Consider the following 20,727-nt stretch of genomic DNA (forward strand, 5'->3'; position numbering starts at 1 on the left):
CATAAATAATGGACTAATTTAAAAATTATTGCTACTAGTAATGATTTAATCCTTTTACGTATTCGCCCGTAGTCGTTTAAAAACGCTGTACTGTAGCTGTGAAGATAGAGAACGGTATACTGTACAACTTTGAAAATACACGAATCATTACTGCTATCTGGTGGCGAATGATGGAAAAGACATTTGGTCTCTAGCGATACATGCGCATTTTATCAAGGTTTTTTATTTCAGAAGGACAGGTTGTGTTAATCCAGTAACATTGGTGTTTTATTGATCCGAGAATCTTACCCAGCCTTGAAAGAAACTTGGATCAATACCCTACTAGTTTCCAAATGGACCGGATGGCCTCCGCTCGTCCCGTGTTCTTATGTCAGGAATCGATGATCCCATGATCCTCCAGGGAGGTGTCCAGCGCCCCAACTACCGCCCCACGCTGCAGCTCAGGGGAACCCAGCTCCGGCCCCCACGTTTCAATGCTATACCTGAAACTACAGTATGTTGGTCTTTTGCACATCAGGCTCCTGGAATATTTAGCCATCGCAAACTAAACAGCACTCTATCCCCGGCGTAAGAAATCAGGATGGAAAACTGTGTGGGCTGTGGTGAAGATGTTAAAGCAGACAACGTGCAAGTTAAATTCAGTGTTGTGCACTATATGAAATTTCATCGATGGGCTCTTTCCATGTGCAGCATATTGGTGCTGCAGTGAACACTCCTGCCTCACAACTCTTGGGTCATGGGTTCAATTCTGGGCTGAAGTATCATCTTTATGGACGTACATACTGTAGGCTCCCGGTGGATGGATGTTCTGTGGGTACTCCAGTTTCCTCCCACGGTTCAGGATAACTGGTGCCCCCAGATTGTCCTGTGTTGCCCCCTGTTCACAGATGCACTCTGGCTTATAGTAGCCTGATACTGAAAAAGGATGGCACCATGTTTATAAAATTATTTTTTCCTTCAGTGAGGCTCCTGCGTCCTGATTATTGGAGCCTATGTTAAGTGTCTAATTCAGTGCATACAGCACTGTGGTTTTCTAACTTCTTAATGTATTGGAAAAAGTGTATGACAAAGGATAAAAGCTCTTTTTTCAGTGACCTGTAGTAACTAGTGAGGTACCATAACACATACCATAAGTGTTTAAGATCACTTCTTTGCTTTTATTGATTGAAAAAAGTTACATCTGATTTTGACTTTCATACTTGGCTAGTAAACATGACAGATTTGTCAGCTGAAAACACAGTAGAAGAAGAATTGAAGAGAATTCTAAAAGTCATTTTTTCAGACTGGACATAATGATTGGAAGAAATACAATAAACAGAAGGTGAGCAGCACTTCAAATTTCAACTAGAGACTTCGCCAGATGTTCTTCTTTCTCATTTACCAAATACGAAATCTAAAAGCTCAAGTCAGCCTCACTTTAATACTGAAAAGGTTAAGAACACTGCTACATGTTATGTTAGTGACACAGTAAATATTGCGAGATGCAAGTAAATACATTAAGACAGAATGAAAAAATGCCCAGAAGTTGTACAAACACATTTATGCAAGTTGGCATCTTGTACTCATCAATCTTCCTTTCACTCCAACTCCAACACAGATCATCTCGCCATCCTGCTCTAACGTCCTTAAAAAAAGTTACTCTCAACTCTAGTTATTTTAATACAGACCATAAGACCATACTGTAATACACCTGTTTTAAGGTGCTCTTTTCTGTGATTCAGGCAGATATTTTACAGGTAATCAAAAGGATTAGGGATTCATGTGACATGGAAACAATGGCCAACCAAATTAAAGGAGATTTAGAGAAATCTGACATGGAAAAAAAATGGCCAAAAATGTCTGTATATATATTCAGACGTCCTCAAGAGATACATAATTCAGAAGTCAATTCAGAATTAAAATATAATTTTAAAACTTAATGCTTCTATATGGTTCCCTTAAAACGTCCCCAGATGTTGTTCCAATGGAATTTACCTGCTAATTTCTAATAAATCCAAGTAGTAAACAGACTAAACAAGTTTAAACATTCAATAAAGATGATGCACCATGACAAAGTTTGGCGAGTTCATTAGCTAGGAATTTAGAACTGTTGATAACAGAGCTGCTGTGGTAAACTGGTCTTTATTACAGAGCACATCAAAAAAGAAGGAAGAAAATCTGTGAAACATAAAGAAACGTTTTATAGTTTTATTGATAAATTATTATCCTTTTTAAAAAGACACAAGGCATATTTCAACGTGAACTACTGCTTTTAGTGTTTTTTCAATGTACAAAGTTTTTTCCACATTCAGAACAAGATATTTATTGTGCCCATTTTGTCAACAGAATTCTGAACTATTGTAGATGCTACTGAATTGTTATAGATCTAAGAAACAAGCTGTAAGCAGGAAGAAGTTTCACAATACATTACAGGGAATTACATAGAGAGGATTCTAAATACTCTAACTGTTCCTTTTCTGACATAGGCAACTCAAACACTGGTGCAGAAAACCATGCATATGCGATTTCTAACATCTGTGGTAAAAAGAATCTTTACCAACCTGTTAGAAGGCAGTTGAAGTGTTGAAATACATTACATGTGTAGAGCTGATGACCAGAATGACCTAAAATAAGGTTTATTGCTTAAACTGAATGCAAGCGGTACAGGATGAAGTTAATTTTAAGGTTCAAGAACATACAAGTTACTGTTTCTGAAAGGCTAAGACCTATAAAGTATATTTATGAATCTGTTATTAATGACACAATGGATGTAACACAATAAAAGTCCTTGCAGTTCAGGTTATTCTAAAAAACAACAACATACAGGCTGTTTCTGACACATTAGAACTCAGCTGATGTCTTTCGAGCTGGGCAATCTAGCAGCAAAAGAAAATAATAATTGCATAAAAATGTAGTGCAATGGGCAATTGTTCTTAAAAGGTTACTTCTTTTGGTCTAGTTGGTAACAAAACGCAGTACTTAAAATGTGTAAAATGTCCACCGTCTAGCATCCAACTCTGCCAAACTGAATCCACAAGAGAAAAAAAGGTCAAAGAAAAACTGCATGTTAAAGACAAGTCTATGCAAAACTGTTCTCCGGATAGCTGACTTTAACAGCTCCCCAGTAACAAGCCCGGACCAGGCAGATTAAACCCAGGAGGTAGGCAAAAGCCCAGGATACATAGGTGGCATGATAACGTCTAGCGAAGTCTTGGGTACCAACCTTCCAGAAAGAGTAAGAAAAACAAATACAAGTTAGATAAGGAATTAACAAGAACATCGTGATTACAGCTATCATTTAAAAGTTGATTTTATGTACAGCAGACTTGTTCAGGGGAATATATCTGAACATTTTAGGGTATAAAGAACTCTTGTGGTATGCAACTCACATTCAGAGCATAAATATGCTGAAAAAAATGCTGGGCTACAATGCTGGATAATATTAGTGTCTGTTTTAATTACTACATATCACCCCCTCTATGTTACTCAACCTAAGAAAATTAGTTAAGAACATATTTATTTCTTTTTGTAATAGGGTAAATACCAAATCAATAATTTGCAGGGTTTAACTTTGGCGTTATTCTTATTTCATCACGCTAGATAATATTCTACAGCTACACTGCATTGTCAAAAACTGGAATATCATGAAGTTGCATTGAACATAAAAGCAAGGCCTGAATGGGTAAGGAGGACCCACAACTTTACTTACAGTTAATCCGACACCGATGAAGATGCACATCATGCCGATAGTAACGTATGCACAGCAACGCCTTCGTGGAAGAGCACTACCGACAGAAGATCTGGAGAAACAGCACCAACTTATTTAAACATTCCTTCAAAGCACTTGCAGTATCAAACAGAAAGAGCCTTAATTTTAATAAGAAATGACACTGCTCATTTTGTGCCTGCAGTTAAGAATTCCCATTGCGTTATCACTTGAAATTCTACTTCCTACCAAATTCCCTCTTTAAGCATTTTTATTTTTCTGTATCATGAGCCATACTCTGATTATTGGCACTAATTCAATCACACATCTGGTTTCATCACAACCATCCTGTTTTATGAACTGTGAAAGCACTTCATAGATCTGCCGTCATCTTTTAAAGGTAATATTGTCATGTCACATTTTAATCACACCCAGACCAGAGCTTTAACTTATCCTGATACAATGACCACATGGAAAACTAATGAACATCTCCAATATTGTCTCTGGTTTTAACAAACTTTGAAAATATGCAGCCCGTATAAATATATGTATGAATAACATGAAAATACTTCTCCTTGCAAGGAACTTGAAAAACATGTTTATATGCCTGCTAATGCAGGTAATCAATATCCTGGCAATTTCTAACCAATCTATTCCCTAAGGAAACGATAAAACAGCACAGTACCATATACCTGTGAACTCAGTTTGGATTTGGAAGTCTGCACATGCTGTGTGAGCAAAACTGAAACCGTTTCTCAAAAAGGGTCTTTTACAAGAGTTTGAAGTACAGTAAATGATACAGTAAATCACCCACACAATGTGGCATACACCGGAATACAAGACAAAAAAAGCCTGAAATCATAATTATATGCCGCTTCTTCTCAAATTTGTATTCTAAGAGACATAAATACTTTCCAATGGCAGAAATCAACCCCTATCAAGAGCCACTCAATGGGAGTTGCAAATGAAATGTTTGTAGGGCATCACCTGCTTGTAATTTTAACTATAGCTGAAATTGATGCAAAGCATCTCAGCAGGTTTCAGAAATGGCCATACTGTATGTCTTCACCTGACGTTTGCACCGTTACTGGTAAAACAGCTTAAGCTTTTTGATTTTATGTATGCTTGTGCCACATGGGGTAGAGAAAAGAGAAACGTGGTATGCCATTACATTAAAATGTTCCTAAAACAAGCACTATGATTTTGTAAGAGAATTCTAGGAAACTAAGCTTAACATCCATCAGGATTCATGGAATCCACAAGGATTATTTTTACAATATTTTCTTGAATATTTCTGTAAGGATTTGTATTTGTCCTTGAATTATGTAATGTGGCTCTGCGGAATACAGGTAGTTATGAAGAATAGGTTAAGGTTTATTCCAGAAAGGAAAGGAAAAGAGAGAACATTTCGGCTGTGAAGCCTTCTTCCATCCTTTGAGAATGGAATAAACTTTTACCTGTTCCTTTGCAGCCTACGCATGCTGACGCAGCTCCCTACATGAACTTTTATAACCCGTTATGAGGAGTGCTCAAAGGAATATGACAAGGCAATAAACAGAAGGAAAACGCCTATCAGCAACAACTATTCAAGACTCTCTGAGCTCTTAACAACATTAAAATATGCATTATGTTAAAATCTGCTCTTTATATACTGCTGTACTTTCCAGCACATGTTGACAGGAGTACTATAACAATTGTGTCTAGAAGGCTGCAACATGCTCACAGCAGGCATGAATACTGATATTACACTCCAAGGCACAGCAATGCCTAAATTACAACAGATTGTCAACCAACTGGTTAACTGGCAGAAATACAGGAGAGGAAAGTGTCTCACATATAGCGAGCGTAGTACTCTTTGGCTTTGACTGAAATAGCTGAATATTAAAAAGCAGCAAATACTAAAGATGCAGTCAAGAGAAATACCTAAGGCTTGCTAATAACAGGTAACATACGCAGCAGAGTCTGCTGGGGGCTGGAGACAACAGAAAAGTGAATAAATAACCCAGCTAGACTGCAGCCCAGATCAGAGTTTCAGTATTATTTTTGGCAGGAGAAACCCACAGTGCATCATGTGACCCATCCAGCTCCCTGTCTTGTCTAATTAGAACAACATCTCACATGTTTTGCATGTGACTGGATTTACACTGTAATACCTTTCTGACACAGCTTCCTAAGATTTCTAAAGTTTAGACTTGCAGATATTAATGAACACTGTACAGCAACATTTCTCATGTCTGTGTTTTAAATTTTGCTTAGGTAGGTGGCGAAAGGGACCATTTACAGAATTTGGAATCATAAATTAAGCTTGGGAGGTTCCACTGGTTGTTTCTTGTCATGCCATTTCTAAATCTGTAAATTGATGATAAAGTTAACTCATTTACTTATATCACCTCAATTGTTTCCATATGTGTGGCAGACCTTTTAAATTCAATTCAGGGAGCTGGCAACAAACAGCAAATTTGTCCAGATCTTTTAATATAATATTTTTAGCTGGCTCTTGAAATGACATCTGTATCACATAAACAACTGGATTGCCTAAAACAGAATTAAGTACACAGGGGACTAGAAGCCAGATCTCCTACTATGAGGTCCTCTTAATTAATCTTAGCATCACTCTATATTCTATACTTGAGCGTCATCAGACAGCAACACCACTTACACTGGTATTAGGTGTCCCATTCCCCTGTTACTGCCTGACAGCTGTCTGGCATCACAGAGCTCTTACTGAGTCATTCCCATATCAATGTTATCTATCACCAGCTACGAGTTTCTTATTTTCCTCTATATTGACTTAGAGATTGTCACTAAAACCAAAGCAGAAACCATTAGATATTCTTAGCTTCACTGTCTCCTTAGGAATAATATATACACTTCAGAGAAAATGTAAAAAAACAAAAACAAGAAACTTACATTTTTTTGCAGTGTGGGCATTTTGCCAATGTGTTGAATCGGAGCTCCATCCACTGTAAATGAAAGAATTATACGTTAGGCCTGACAACATGATTACTGTGATTCATGCGAAATGTAAAGTGCTTTCGTCGTGCCTTTAGGGACAAGGCTCATGGAGCAGGCTAGTCCGTTAACGTAACAGTGCTCTAGGAAAGTGACCTGCACCTCAGACTGGGGTTGCCCCTGTCACGCTGAACACTGCTTCATGATCTAACATGTTTGCTGGCTTATCACATGCTGTGAAGTAACACAATCACAGATCAGAAAATATTCTTTTAGGAATCGGATGTTCGTTTTTTAAAGAGGACACAGCACTATAGACACATAAATTAAGCTAGTATCATTTCTGAAAATAACATAAATTCAGTCCTTAGCCTGCTTTCCTTCTCATTGGTACATCTTAAACATTCTTAGAGGCTCCTATGACAGAGTCACTGGTATTGCAACAAACTGAAACAAAAAATGCTCGTGCCTTTTTTCATACTGAATACTGTCAGTACCATAACATTATGCTTATCATATCAGCTTTTGTATAAATGATTTCAATCAAAATCTTAAGGTTCCAGTTCTATTTTTAAATTCCTAAATATTACATGTTGCAAATATCTGAGCTTCAGAGCACGGGATCAAACACTCAGGCCCTCAAATTTACCCTTAATAAAAATCACTGCTCCTGTAGCAAGACTTTTTTGAAGTTAATGATTCAAAAGTGTTATATAAATTAGCTACTATAACTTAAGAGAAGGCATAAGTTAGGATCCTGGACTTAACTGGACTTAGCTGAAAAGTTGTGGGATCAAATCCCATGTGAAACACTGTTGCTTGTACGCTTGAGCCAGACACTTCTCCCAAACTGTTCCAGTAAAATACCCAGCTGTACAAATGGGTGCAAATAAAAGTTCCTTTGGATGAAAGCATCTGTCAGATAAATTCATTTACCACATACGTATTTTTAGTTTAAAAAAATCTCAAATCCATCAGCCTGCCGTTTTATCACAGACACTGAAATGAAAACCTTGTTCGGAATGTATTCAATTTGAGGACATGCAATATTGTTCCCAAAACATAAATTACAGAAAACAGAGCTCGACACAAAGCAAGGATTCAGCAGAGCAGAGTATCCTACTCTGAGGTGTAGCTCCCTTGCTTTTAAGCAGGTCACACAAGTCCGACAGGTCGTACGTACTAGGAATGTATTGCCACAGTGTCCGCACAATACGCGCATGCCTTCGGGCTGGACTGGCAGAGCGGGCTGCGCGGGCTGTTCCTCTGGAATCACCATCACTGGGCTGAGATTGATTATTCGTCTGCTGTGGGAAAGGAGAGGAGTACAGCCTGGCTCGACACAGGCAGCTTTTAACACGCCGGCCTTCAGCCCTGTCTGTACGATCACACATAACACACATACTATCTCCCATTGTCTCAACACAGTCCCCTCCTGTATATTCTACAGCACGGAGCAGAGAATGGAGGAACATATTTCTCATACTGTCACTGTGAGCTGAATTATACATATTTAAAAATAAGCTGCTACACAGTGCGAGTTTTGATTTCAGTTTTTTTGCCCAAAGTTTCCAAATTCTGATAATCCATCCAAAATGAGGATGGGTTTTACCTTTCTGAGGTTTTCCGTTTCCTCCTTCTATTTAACAGTATTCAACATTTACTTAAAAACAAAATAAGCAAGTGAAGTTTTAGGCATATTGTTTAGCAACAGGCGACACTTTATTTCTGTAATTTGAAAATCATAGTAAGCAGCAAACAGTAAACAAGGTTGATGCCATTTAACTTAATGCAACATGACCATCATATATGAAGGACACTTCTACTTCCTTCAAATAAATTTTAAAGGATAGCACTGTGGTGTCCAGGTTAAAAAAAATCTGAATCCCTAGACACTTAATGAAATAAATAACAATTGTTAAATTATTGGATGAATTCTAAACACACACCTCCAAAGGGCTCCAGCAATAATGCCTAAAATGTGGTGTCCTGCGCGGTCAGCCTTTTCTTGCATGAAAGAAACACCCACCTTTTTCTCTCACAGAGAAAAAAAAATCGAATCTTTTGATCCTCCACACATCTTGCCTAAGGAAAAACAAGTACACCGTCCAAAGATCACAATTCATGGTCTGGCCACTGTGGGCCTAGTAGTACCTTAAGCCAAACTTACCAGTTGGGCCTGGGACATCCTATCCTCCGAGACGTATCTTTACAGATTAGAAGACAGTTGCATGGACATCTCACATACTTCTTTCCTGCTGGAGGGTTTTTGATAGGCTAGGCAAGAAGGAATACCAGGTCACGGCATGCATAGTGGCCCCCTAATGCGCTTCATTCACAAACGACTAACTCCAACGAGCATGTAACTTTGTTGTCTGCACCCCTCCAAACAAATCACAGTGGTGCAAATAAAGCCCTACAATCACTGCTCTGAGATAGCAGCTCAATAAGAAATACTGACTGCACGGGCACGGGCTCCAAAGGACACACCACCCAAAGGTGCCAGCTCCCTGCACAGAGCTGCAAACACTTGACTACAATGCTGCATGGTCTAGATGCCTGCATGTTGATGTTCTAGCCTTGGAGAAAGCATGGCGAATTCAGTTTTCAGCCAGCTTGTCTTCAAAGAGATGGGAAGGTCATAGCTAATCTAAATGTACAAATGTTTAATTTGAACCAGGAAGCCTGAAAATTACCCAATAACTGCTGCCACACTAGTTACCTCTACTGTGACCATCTGACCACTGTGCACCAAGGGATTTTGTGGGGTTTGAAAGAGATAAGATAAGATCACTTTATTAGCCATACACAATTTCTTGCATTAGGAATTCGTCTTTTTCGCATACCCCAGGTTGCTCTCCATGAGACACAGACACACATACAGGGAGAGAAGCTTGGGGTCAGAGCGCAGGGTCAGTCATTGTACAGAGCCCCTGGACCAGTTGGGGTTAAGGGCCTTGCTCAGGGGCCCAACGGAGTAGGATTCCTCTTCCGGCTGCAGGATACAAACCCGCAACCTTCCAGCCACAGGCACAGATCCTTAGCCACAGTGCCACCTCTCTGCCCCAGTCTGTATAGACTGTATAGGTATAAGTCTGTATAGGTCAGTCAAGCTGACATTCAAAACCCCACTAAGAATAAGAGAGTTTGTCTTTAGCTGTAAACAGTAAATCATTACTATCCTTATGCTGTATTTTTAATTTTATTAACAAAATTGGTACAAATTCTGCAATTTGGAAATTTAAAGAATGCATTAGGCATTCAGAAAATACTATGCATGCCCTGAAAAGCTATAAGGAACATTTTTCTACCAAACCACCAGTAGAATTCAGTTACACCATCCACAATATCTAATTGTATCTTTCTTGACTCTGTAGAAGGAGTAACATCACATCGTGAGGTTTTTCGGGGTCATTTGTTCTCATTTATCTCTTATAGGACTAAGGTTGGCATTCTTTTTATCCTGCTGCAGTTAAGACCCAAAATAAAACCATCACATTTACTCAATGCTATACTGTTCACAAGAGCACAAACTGAGCAGGCTGTTCAACAGCACAAGGGCATGCAGGCAGCCTGGCCTGAGACCTGCTCACGACAACACACCAAAGCTAAGATACAGCTGTAAATCACGTAATGTGTTCATATTTTAAACTTGTTCTTTTAAATAAACCGCCTTCCATCAAGTACAAAATAAAACATACTGGCAAGACTGCCTATTAATGTCATCTAGCTGCAATCCCATTGCCTTCCAGCCTGTGCAGAAGCAAGCATAAATTCTGTCAGCACAGCACCTAAGATAATCTGTTGCCACAGCAGAATGAACCATTTTATTGATGTGTTTAGAAAGAGGGGGAGGGGCAGGACCGCTGAGATACAACCATACTCCACACTAGGATCAGATGTGACAAAATGACCATCACTACCCTCTATAAAAAAGCTCCGATATTAAAAAAACCCACAAACACATCAGAAAAAATGGAGAAGAAGGCAGGATTGTGGACAAGACTGACGGGCGCCTACCGTGGCCTCATTGCAAACGGTGCATTTCACCACGTGCTGATGCAGCTTGCCATCCAAGTTGATGAGAGACTGGCACACCCTGCAGTTAATGACGGGCACACCACTGGCATCTGGGCTGGCTATGGCAGTGTAAGGAGGAGGCAGTTCTGCTGCAGAGGACAAAAGGAAATAAAAGCTCATTTAAATAATCCAAAACGGGCCGTTCTCTCCCGAGAACACCCTGAGGGGGAAAGACAGGCACTAAGACCACATGAGTTCCACAATGTTTTCGGCTGCCGGCTTTCTGAAAACATTCAAACTCGATATCCTCCAATTCCACTTCTTTCGTTTTATGGGCTGATTCTTCTAAATGGTCTTGTGATGGAAATGAAGGTTTTGGCTCTGACTTTTTGATATTGCTTTCTGTTCTTGGGAGTTGGGTGTTCATCATGTTCGGCCTTCAAGATGGGCTTATTTCACTAAGAATGCACTGGGCAAGAGATTGCCTAGAATGGTTTTAAAAAACTCTGTAGTAAAGAGTCACACAACAAAATCATAGCAGAAAAAAAAAGACATCAATACATTCTCAACAAACAACGGCAAAGAATAATAAACCACTGCGCTACATCTCTTAACTATTTCTTTTCTGGATATTGTAGCAGGTAAGTCAATTGAGAACAAACTCCCTGTTACAGTAAAGACCTGTAGACCCATTTACACATAGCAGGGCAATTTACTAGAGAAATCTGAGTGAAACCAGATTGGTCAAACATACAACAGCAGCCCACCTGGAATTTGAGCCCACAACCCTGCAGTCTGGCACCTGGAGTGTAGAGCCCTGACACTGTGGTATTTTTGCTACAGTGGTATTTTTCAGGCCCAGATGCCTGAACCTATTGAGCAGCAGGTGCAGTCGGTAAAACTAATCCGTCTCGCAACAGCCTAGACCCAGCTCATGTTTCCTGTTAGTCGGTGAACAATTCAAGGCTTGGAGACGCCTGCTGCCCAACGACAGGAAGAGCCGACAGTGAAGGATCAGGAAGTGCTGTCGCCACAAACACTTCAAAGTTTAAAACGAGAGAAACCAGAAAAGGTGTACCACTAAATCGATCAAATTAAAACAACAAAAAAGGGTATACATGTTTATAGGCAAGTATTTTATCATAATGCTGCAGATGTAATGCTGTCTTCCTATTTCTTTTGCTGCGGTTTTTAAAAACTGCTGGAGACCGTTCGAGATATTAGCAAGCATCCACTCCTGAAGGCAGCAACAGCAAAGAGGCCTGCAGTCTGGACGGATCTATGCTGTCTCTTGGCCACAATCTCCAATGCAGCAATGCACAACTTCTCAAGAACAGCTCGGGTTGCGTAGGCGTTGGTCAGCGAAGTTCTCCTTAGCTTGCCAGATGCAGAGGGTACCAGGGAACCTGTAGTGTCAGCAAGAGCTGCTTCACTCTTTCTATGGAAGCTACAGTAACTCTGTCATGGCGGCTCCTGTGGGACCCGCCAGTGTGACATGGCCCAAGACTGTGACAGAACGCTGCTCTGTCTTCCTTCCTACTTGTGCCTGAACACAGGTTTGAGCAATGCAAACTTGCAGGGTTGCAGGAAGAACTGGTGGCTTTCCAAACTGGTCGGTCGCAGAAAGAAACACGATAATCCATCTGTGCATTTTCCGGCCACTCAACCTGGTAAGCTTAAAAGTAAGCAAGTAAAAGAAAAAGACCAGTTAACAGTGTACAAGCTGATTAGAATCAATGTGAATGCTAGTGTGATATAGTGTCTACTGTCATCCAGTTGGTGCTGCAATGGGGCTCCCCATTACCTGTAAAGCACTTTGAGCGGAGAGTCCAGAAAAGTGCTATATAAGTGTAAGCAATGATTAATTATTATTAATAAATATACAAATGTAGTGCCACAAAAGTCACAACTCACTGTGCATGTCCGTTTAAATGTTCTTTCAAGGCATCGGTGTGCTATTATCAATTGGCACATGCATTTGCCTGTACATTTCCTGCCATTTGGAGCCACCTTGACCCCCAGAGTGGATGCTGCTTTCAAAAATAGGATAACGATCAGTTAATATTGCTGGCAATGTGCTTGTTTCCAGCACTCTGCTCCCCCTCAAGAAGCTGAGCTACTTAAATCTTAAAGGAGCCAGCAGAGGAAATGATGCCACAGATTGCAATTCAGTTCAGCTGTTTTCTGATTTGGATAACTTGAAAGAGCATTCTAGTTTAGGCTTAATACATTCTGGTGTTCATGGAAATGAGGAATAAAAATATGGGAGTAGCTAGGGTCATAGACCATGCCTGAAAAAAACAGTCCTAATCCATGCACCACTCTGGTAGTATTTCAAATTGACTTTATTTCTCCTGAATGAACCAATTACATATGAGTAATTATCTCACCATGTTTGTAAAATATGGTCTGCTCTCTAAAAAGGTCCTGTTTTGTAGATAATGTTCAATTAGCAAAATGCTTTTGCATTTTCAAAATGCATTGCACTGAGATTTTACAAAAAATGATACTCCCCAAACCCTACCTGAATGTACTGCAAAAATAAGCACATGATCACAGAGAGAGCAGGCAATAGCTACGCTCTCGCTGGCCCACAGAAGGAAGCTCTCTGTGAGACACCATGTTGTGTGATAAAGGTGAAGTTACTGTGTCAGTGGGAATTTACTTCCAAGTATTCTTCAGGATACAGGGAAACTTGATGGACTGTAAAAACAGCAATATGAAAATGAAAGTGCCATTTGCTCTGAATTACATAAAATTATTATTTTTATCATGAAACATTCCAAGCGCTGAAAAGTAAAGAAATGCATGCACACAGAAAGGATGATTTAGTTTCCACATTTTAAACCATAGACAATCTTAGCTGCACATTGAATGCTTTCTGTGAACTATGATTGAAGATTATAGGCACCGCTGGTTTGGTAACAGGATATGCAGGGAAAATTTACCTAATGCTGCATCATAGTGTTACTAATGCTAATTGCTTAATGCTGAAGTAACAAGGCATAGTGTTACTTCAGTAAACTTGCTAGAAAGAACATGTTATAACTGTCAGCTACACAAGCAAATGTGGAAGGAAAGCGAGAACCATTTAAAGACACAACTAGGGGAAGTGATGTCATCACAAATAGCTCTTACCTCTTAATTCTTAATTTTGTTCTGTCAAAACAATAAGCCAGGAGAAGGAGATAATCCAGTCTCCACTGTAGGCGAGTCAATTCTGATCACATCAGAGCAGAATCGCCCTTACATTCATTGTGGTTTCTAACCCGTACCCGATGATCACCATTTTACACACGTGTCGGTCTTTTACAGTAATCTATGCCAAAGAATTGAAAGAAAGAGAAAAGGCTTACGGAAGTTCAATTGAAAAGCTCTGGTACAGAGAAAATGTAGGGTAAAACAATCAAAATAACTGAAGTTAATACGTTTAAATAAAAATAGCTTAGTTTTTAAAAACACAGAAGTAAACGAAACAAATGCCTTCAACTGTATTTTATTTAATTTCTATTACTAGATTTAACAGTTTATATCAGAAAATCATCAGAGTTTCATGTCTAGCTGATTAACAGATAAAATGTCTATATAGCCCCACAGCCACTCCTAAATTAAACACTGGCAGGCCGAACCATGAAAGCATCACCACTAACTATCCAGTAACAAACATTTCCTGTTTGGATTGTATATTTTTTGTTTAATTGCTGTAACAAACAGCACAGCTCTACCCAATAATTTGTATTAATTTATTCTGAATAATCACAACCACTTTTTTTAAATTAAGACTTTGTCAGATCATACAGTACCTTTTCTCATTGTAGCTTGCAGTTTCTGCTTTAAGAAATGCTGGCTGTTGCTAATGTTTAAGTTGAAAATTTAGTAATAGTATTTTTCATTTGTTATTATCCTGCGGGTCTCTTATCCGATTTACCTAAGAAAACAATTAAACTTTCTTCACAGGCCAGCACTACCACTACTAACTATTTTCTACAAGCACAACAGGTTTATCAACATGTTCTGGGTATACCAATAAATCACAATGATATTGGGAGCAAAGCCAAAAATATTTTCCATCTCTCTAGAGAGCTTCTAATGTTCACAATGTCCTTTGATTTACATTTAAATAAAATCAAGAATCACACCCTTTTCGCTACTAGTGCACTACTGGGAGCAAAACCAATTTCAGTGCGCTAAAAAGCCAAGACCCCTCTCAAGCTTGGTCAGGGCAGAATGTTTTTAAATTACTACAGGTAATGGGACTCACAGGATGAAAATGAGTGGTTAATGAAGAGAGCTATCTCACTATAGCTGTGATATGAATCTTTTCTCAACAGGGAATTCTCATAAAAGCACAGAAAATATATAACTTAAACCCTCTTTTAGAACAGGCTGAATATCAAAGCCTTAACCATCTCCGTCCCTTCCTAGTACTGTGGTTTACATACATACCTACATAAAATACGCAAAATGTTGAAAAACCAGAAGCATAAAAGCCAGTCACGTGCATTATCATGCGTGGACAACAGCAATACGTGCTACCCCCACTTTAAAATGATTATTTAGTAGGCAATCACTCACATACTGTATTCATTATTTGTCATGTATTTAATGTACTAATTGTCATGTTTTGACAATTTCAGACTAAGCTTATTTTTGGTAATAATGAAGACTAAGGAATATAACTTAAAGGCATTTGTCAAAAGCCAACTATAAAGTTTAACTTACTGTAACTTACAAGTGGCACAGGCTTTATATTATCAGAAATTATTGCAAGAGCAAACAATTTTTGAACTACTGATGAATTTAACCATTATGGTGCATTGGATAAACTTAAGGAATCTGACAAGTGACTAAACAACAACAATAATAATTATGATGATGATGATGATGATGATGATGAGTAAACAAGTGGATTTTGACATGAAGACCAAGAAAGCCATTTGCAAAAGAAAGAAGACTAAACATTTAAACATCTATAAAACCCAAAACAGTCAACGAACGTACAGATTTTTAACAGATTGTGACGGAAGAAAGACATCGCATAGAGCGGGGAATTCAAGCATTTGGGCAACACTGAAATCTCCAGTACAAGACAAAAAACTAAGACTGCACACTATGCCAAAATACTCGAGGCAAAAAGAGTAAATCCTTCAACAACACTGCACTTGATGAACTGCAAAGTTAATCGTTTCCAGGTGTACAATTCCCATAAAGATAAATAGGAAATATCAAAAATGAGATATTGACTCACTGCCAGTGTTAGTATTAGTGCCTTTATTGCACATGACCCCTTTTGCTCTGCAGGGTCAGGACATGTTTGTGCGACTGAAGCAAATCTGAAATTCTGCAATACGTGTTATCAAGACATAACTGGAGCACCTGGGATATGCGCAGAGTGTCTTATACTGGTTTAAGTCTAGGTTATGTCATTGGCATTGTCTGCCATCGACACAGCTCAAGTGACGAAGCGCTGCTCAAGTCAGGTGACATGGGAGAGTGCAGCGCTATGAGTGAGAGCAGCACTGAGCTTCCAGCCCATCCTAACAGTGCTGCAGGCTGTCTGGGACTTGCAGAGTGAGTGTCGAATGGGTGGCAAGCACACAGAGTTCATTATCACTTGGTGGTTGGTGGCTCCAAAACTGGGATATATGAATAGATTTTTTTAATATAAAAACACATTTAACGGATGATACCGATACAATTTGGCATCAAATGTTTGCCGCAAATTAAAAACGACAGATTGCCGAGTCACTGCAATCACCTAATCTGAATATAACTGAAAAATTAATTGTGGAAGGAAGCCAAGGACTGGCAGGAACCTGTAGTTTGACGACAAGAAAAGTTGCAAAATCAGAGAGTGAGAGAGCATGTGTGGGCGGTGGTGGCATAGCACAGATGCCTAATTTGGTGAATACAGCAACCAAGTGAAGGTGTGCAAATAATTTTGGCTTTGAACAACAGTATTTGCAGTGTATGTTTTGCTACGCATTTGTTTTAAAAGATTGTATGCAATGATGCTATATTATTATAATTTTAATAAAAATACAACAATAATGTAGTATTTTCCCCATAATTGAAATGACCCTTGTCAATGCATGTTTTTGCAAAGTTATGCCAAATGAAGTCTATCCATTCCGCTAACTCGTTGTTTATCTTATTTCTTGTAATCCCAAATAGTGAGAATTTTAACCAAACATGTCGCATTTTTTTCTCCCGAGTGTAAAAAGAATGTAGATTAAAAACTGTGGAAAAGGTTAACAAAGCCAGTAAGTAAATTTAATCAATGAAACATTTCTGCATATTAAACTGCTGCCACAAAGTCACATTGCACTGTATCATTAGCAAGATGGAAACTCTGCACAACATTACTTCCAAAGCATATTCAAATATGTCCATGTGACTGCGTACTGATTGCAGCAGACAGCAAAGATACAACAAAGGATCTCATTTTTCTTATTTGCTTCTGCACCTAAAACATCTTGGCTTCTAGGTCAAGAACACAAGAGAAAGTGTGAGAGTACGTGCGTCTTCACCTATGGCACCAGGATAATTGCAGGCCCCCTGTCCTGCCCAGAGATCCTTAGAGCAATTAAGTATGGGCACCCCAGCAAGAGGAGAACTGTAAGGACAGATGGGAGTAAAGCTCTGTGATTGAAGGCAGGAGGCCAGGTTATTCTTAGACTCTTCAGTCCATTTTATCGGTGCTGCCAAGGGGTTTCCAGTTTCGCAACAGGATTCGAGCAGCACCGCTTCGGCACTTCTTGAGTTGCCACTTGCAGTATTTCAAAGGCGGGAGGCCCAGATCTGCCGAACCGCCCTCTGCTATTGCTGTTAATCCTTTTCATGCACAGAAAGGCTGGTGCTCGTAGAGAAATTCGCCCCGAGAAGAGAGAGGTTTCCAATAATCCAGGCCTGAAAACATTCGATCAAAAAAAAAATACAACTGCTGGTTCTTCATAGAGCAGATGTTCAAGGACATTGTTAAGGAGCACTGTCTTCTTTGCATAACATGTTGATGGTTTACAACAGGGAAAGTTTCTAAGAGGCGCCACGTCAACAGCATTCAGACGCCAAGACTGTCAAGATTTCTCTTTAACCAGCGCAGCTTTGGAAAGCTGGCATTTTGTCCTACCAACCCGTCGATGTTTTCAGTCTACTGCTGCAGAGGTGAGCCGTGGCACATTTCACAAATGAAACATTCTGTGAAAACACAGGTCTTACTGAGTGGCAAGTGTGATACAGAGCTGTAATTAGGGTACATTTAATAAACAAGAAATAATACAGCATATTGTTCTTTCTTTAAGATACTATTTATGTGCATTTTTTCATGATGGGAATTTCCATATCAAGCACTGGTTTCCCCTGCAAATACGCATTTAAACCGAATTTTACATTAACATTGAAGCCCAGTTACATGGGATACTCTGTGCCTCCGCTATCAGCTCGATAAAGTGCACCCAGGGAGCACAGCAAAGCATGATCTCTTTCAAAACAAAAATTAACATTTTAAGCATTACCAAAATGTTTGTGCTATGTTTCTTATCCTCCATTGAATTATATTTTTAAAGTATTATTATTTGGTTTTACAAAAACCCCAATTTATATTATGAAACAATGATAATCCAAGGAATGTGAGGAACTCACTGGCACAATTCAACAAGCCAAGTGTATAACAGTAATCACATGACTTGAACGCCCCCGACTCTCATCTTGCCTTTATACTCTCTTTTACAGCTGACAGCATTAATCTCGCATTTTTCAGCCCAAAACTGTACGTACAGTAAGAGGGGATCCAACTCTAAGCATCTTAAGCACTTATGCACACAATAACAACGGACAATGTGCCTCACAAATTCGGGCTTCATAGGAGAGTGGCTAAACGAAAGCCATTGCTGGAAAGAAAACACATCAAATCCCAATAACAGTTTGCCAGAAGGCACGTGAAAGTCTCAGAGACGAGGTGAAAAAGGAATCGAAGGTCTGGTAAGACTAAAGTTGACCTTACTGCCCTCAACGCGAAGCATCGTTTGGTGTAAGCGCAACACCACACGTTATCCCTACAGTGAAGCATGGTGGTGCTGGCGTCATGCTAGGAGGACTCTCCCGGGCATCGTGGCCTGGAAGACTTGTGAAGACAGAAGGCAAGATGGATGCAGAGGAAGCCTGGAGGAGAATCTGCTGCAGCCTGCCAGAGGCCATGGACTTGGAAGAAGATTCATCTTGCAGTATAACAATGACCCTAAGCCAGACTGGAGTGGTTCAAAGCAAAAAGCCAAAGCTCTGGAGTGGTCCAGTCAAAGCCTTTGAATCTTTCATCGGGAATGTGTGGCAGGAATTGGAAATGGCTGCTCACCAACAGTCCCCATCCATCTCAAGGGGGGGTTTGAGCAGTTTTGCAAAGCACAACGATCACCAACTGCAGTGTCCAGATGGGCAAAGCTGGTAGAGACAATTATCAAAGAAGACTCGGGGTGGTAATTTGTGCCTCTACCAAATATTCACTCAAGGGTCATAAGTACTTACACAATTAGCCCTTTTGTGTTTTATATTAATTACAAATTTAGGACAAACTGTGGAATTTTGTTTCACTTTGACATTACAGAGTGTTTTATGTTGAACCATTGCAACAAATCCCAATTAAATACAATATGATTCCATATTGTAACAGAATAAAATGTGAAAGGGTCTGAGAGAAATGAATGGTTTTGACAGCCACTTTGTTGGCACATTTGGGAATTCAATGTTTTCTTAATTCAGCTCATTTACAGCGCTGAAGCTACTGGGGTATTCTCGGGATGCTAATGGCAAAAGTTCATGAAAGGCAAATATGAAATCAAAACCCATCGGTACCGAAGGAAAAATAAATCATTTCTGAAATTAAATGATACTGCTTCAAGAAAATGAAAGATCTTATTGAACTATCATGGGAAATGAAGGTGAGGCCCTGAATAGGTCTGGGCAAAAGTAAAAGCAGCATTTTTATCCTGCTGTGTCAAAGAACAGCACCGCCAGCACAGGAATCCCAGTGCTGGAGCTGGAAGGCACAACACAATAGAATTGTGCCCTTAGCAAGGATAAAACAGGCCCTCACGGTGTAATGATTACCGATCACTCGGGCACGTCCAGCAACAACATTGATTCTGGTTGATAAACAAATCATGACTGTGCTATTTGTAACGTGAAGGGACACAATTTTCACATTAGACTCCGGCTTTTGTGGCTTTTAAGACATATATACGTCTATAGGCCCCCCATACAAGGGACTAGAGCTCATTCCATTACTGAGCTCCGCTTCCAGCTCCCTTTTTTCATGTGAACCGGTCGGGTTAGCCGCAGATGCCCTTGCTCGTTACGTTTTCTTCGTTTTGTCTCCAAACGCCAACAACTCCGCACCACACACCCCAGTGAAAACACGAACGCCACGGGCGTACGCACGGCGCCGGCTTTACCTCTCGGGCTGGCGTCCTGCAGATACGGCGGCGCTGTAGGTGTGACATTACCGGAGTCTGGCAATGACAGCAAAGGAGACCGCTCATCCACCGTCTCCGAGGCCATGTCTGCAAGCGGTATCGCCTGACAGCCGCAGAGTAACAACAACAGCGCCCGTAGGTTTTCCTCCGCTTCTCTGGAAGCGGACCAATGCGTCATGAACAGCACAGACCCAGCAAGGGCAGCTGTTTGGAGGCGGGGCCAAGGGGCGGGGGGCGGCCGGGGATAAGCCAGGGAAACGTGGGAATGAGCACGGGAATCCTGCGCTAGTGTAGCGCAACGCTCCTGTCCGGGACTTCTCCCAGCCCAATCGCAGTCTTCGCAGATGACTTGGGCTCAGATGATGCGTCGTGTCGTGAAGTGATGCAACAGCGCAGAACGGCTTTCTCGGCGGAGCCCGAAGAATTGTGAATAAACAAAAAGGATGGAATTAAAAAACGGGAGTGGTTACAGTTAATTTCTGTTAGAATGTGTATATATATATAAAGAATATCTGTGTAATATCTACAGTGTCCAGGACGCTTATAATAAATCAGCATCGGTCAACAGAGAGCGTTAAACAGGCAGTGGTTGTATATAGTGGG

At 40.1% G+C, this 20,727-nt stretch overlaps 1 protein-coding gene across 1 annotated transcript; it reads right to left on the reverse strand.

Annotated features, from left to right (window-relative positions):
* Positions 1–1,136: 1,136 nt before the first annotated feature.
* pip4p2 (phosphatidylinositol-4,5-bisphosphate 4-phosphatase 2) lies at positions 1,137–20,445 on the reverse strand. Its single transcript, XM_088600661.1, has 7 exons — positions 20,104–20,445; positions 10,658–10,806; positions 8,808–8,914; positions 7,821–7,944; positions 6,596–6,648; positions 3,689–3,779; positions 1,137–3,202 (listed from the first exon to the last, which is right to left on the reverse strand). The coding sequence occupies exons 1-7, from the start codon at positions 20,300–20,302 to the stop codon at positions 3,059–3,061; spliced, it is 867 nt and encodes a 288-aa protein (XP_088456787.1). The 5' UTR covers positions 20,303–20,445; the 3' UTR covers positions 1,137–3,058.
* Between the last annotated feature and the right edge of the window lie 282 nt (positions 20,446–20,727).

This window comes from Lepisosteus platostomus, chromosome 12, assembly GCF_059453375.1.
Source record: "Lepisosteus platostomus isolate fLepPlt1 chromosome 12, fLepPlt1.hap1, whole genome shotgun sequence".
Taxonomy (NCBI): Eukaryota; Metazoa; Chordata; class Actinopteri; order Semionotiformes; family Lepisosteidae; genus Lepisosteus; species Lepisosteus platostomus.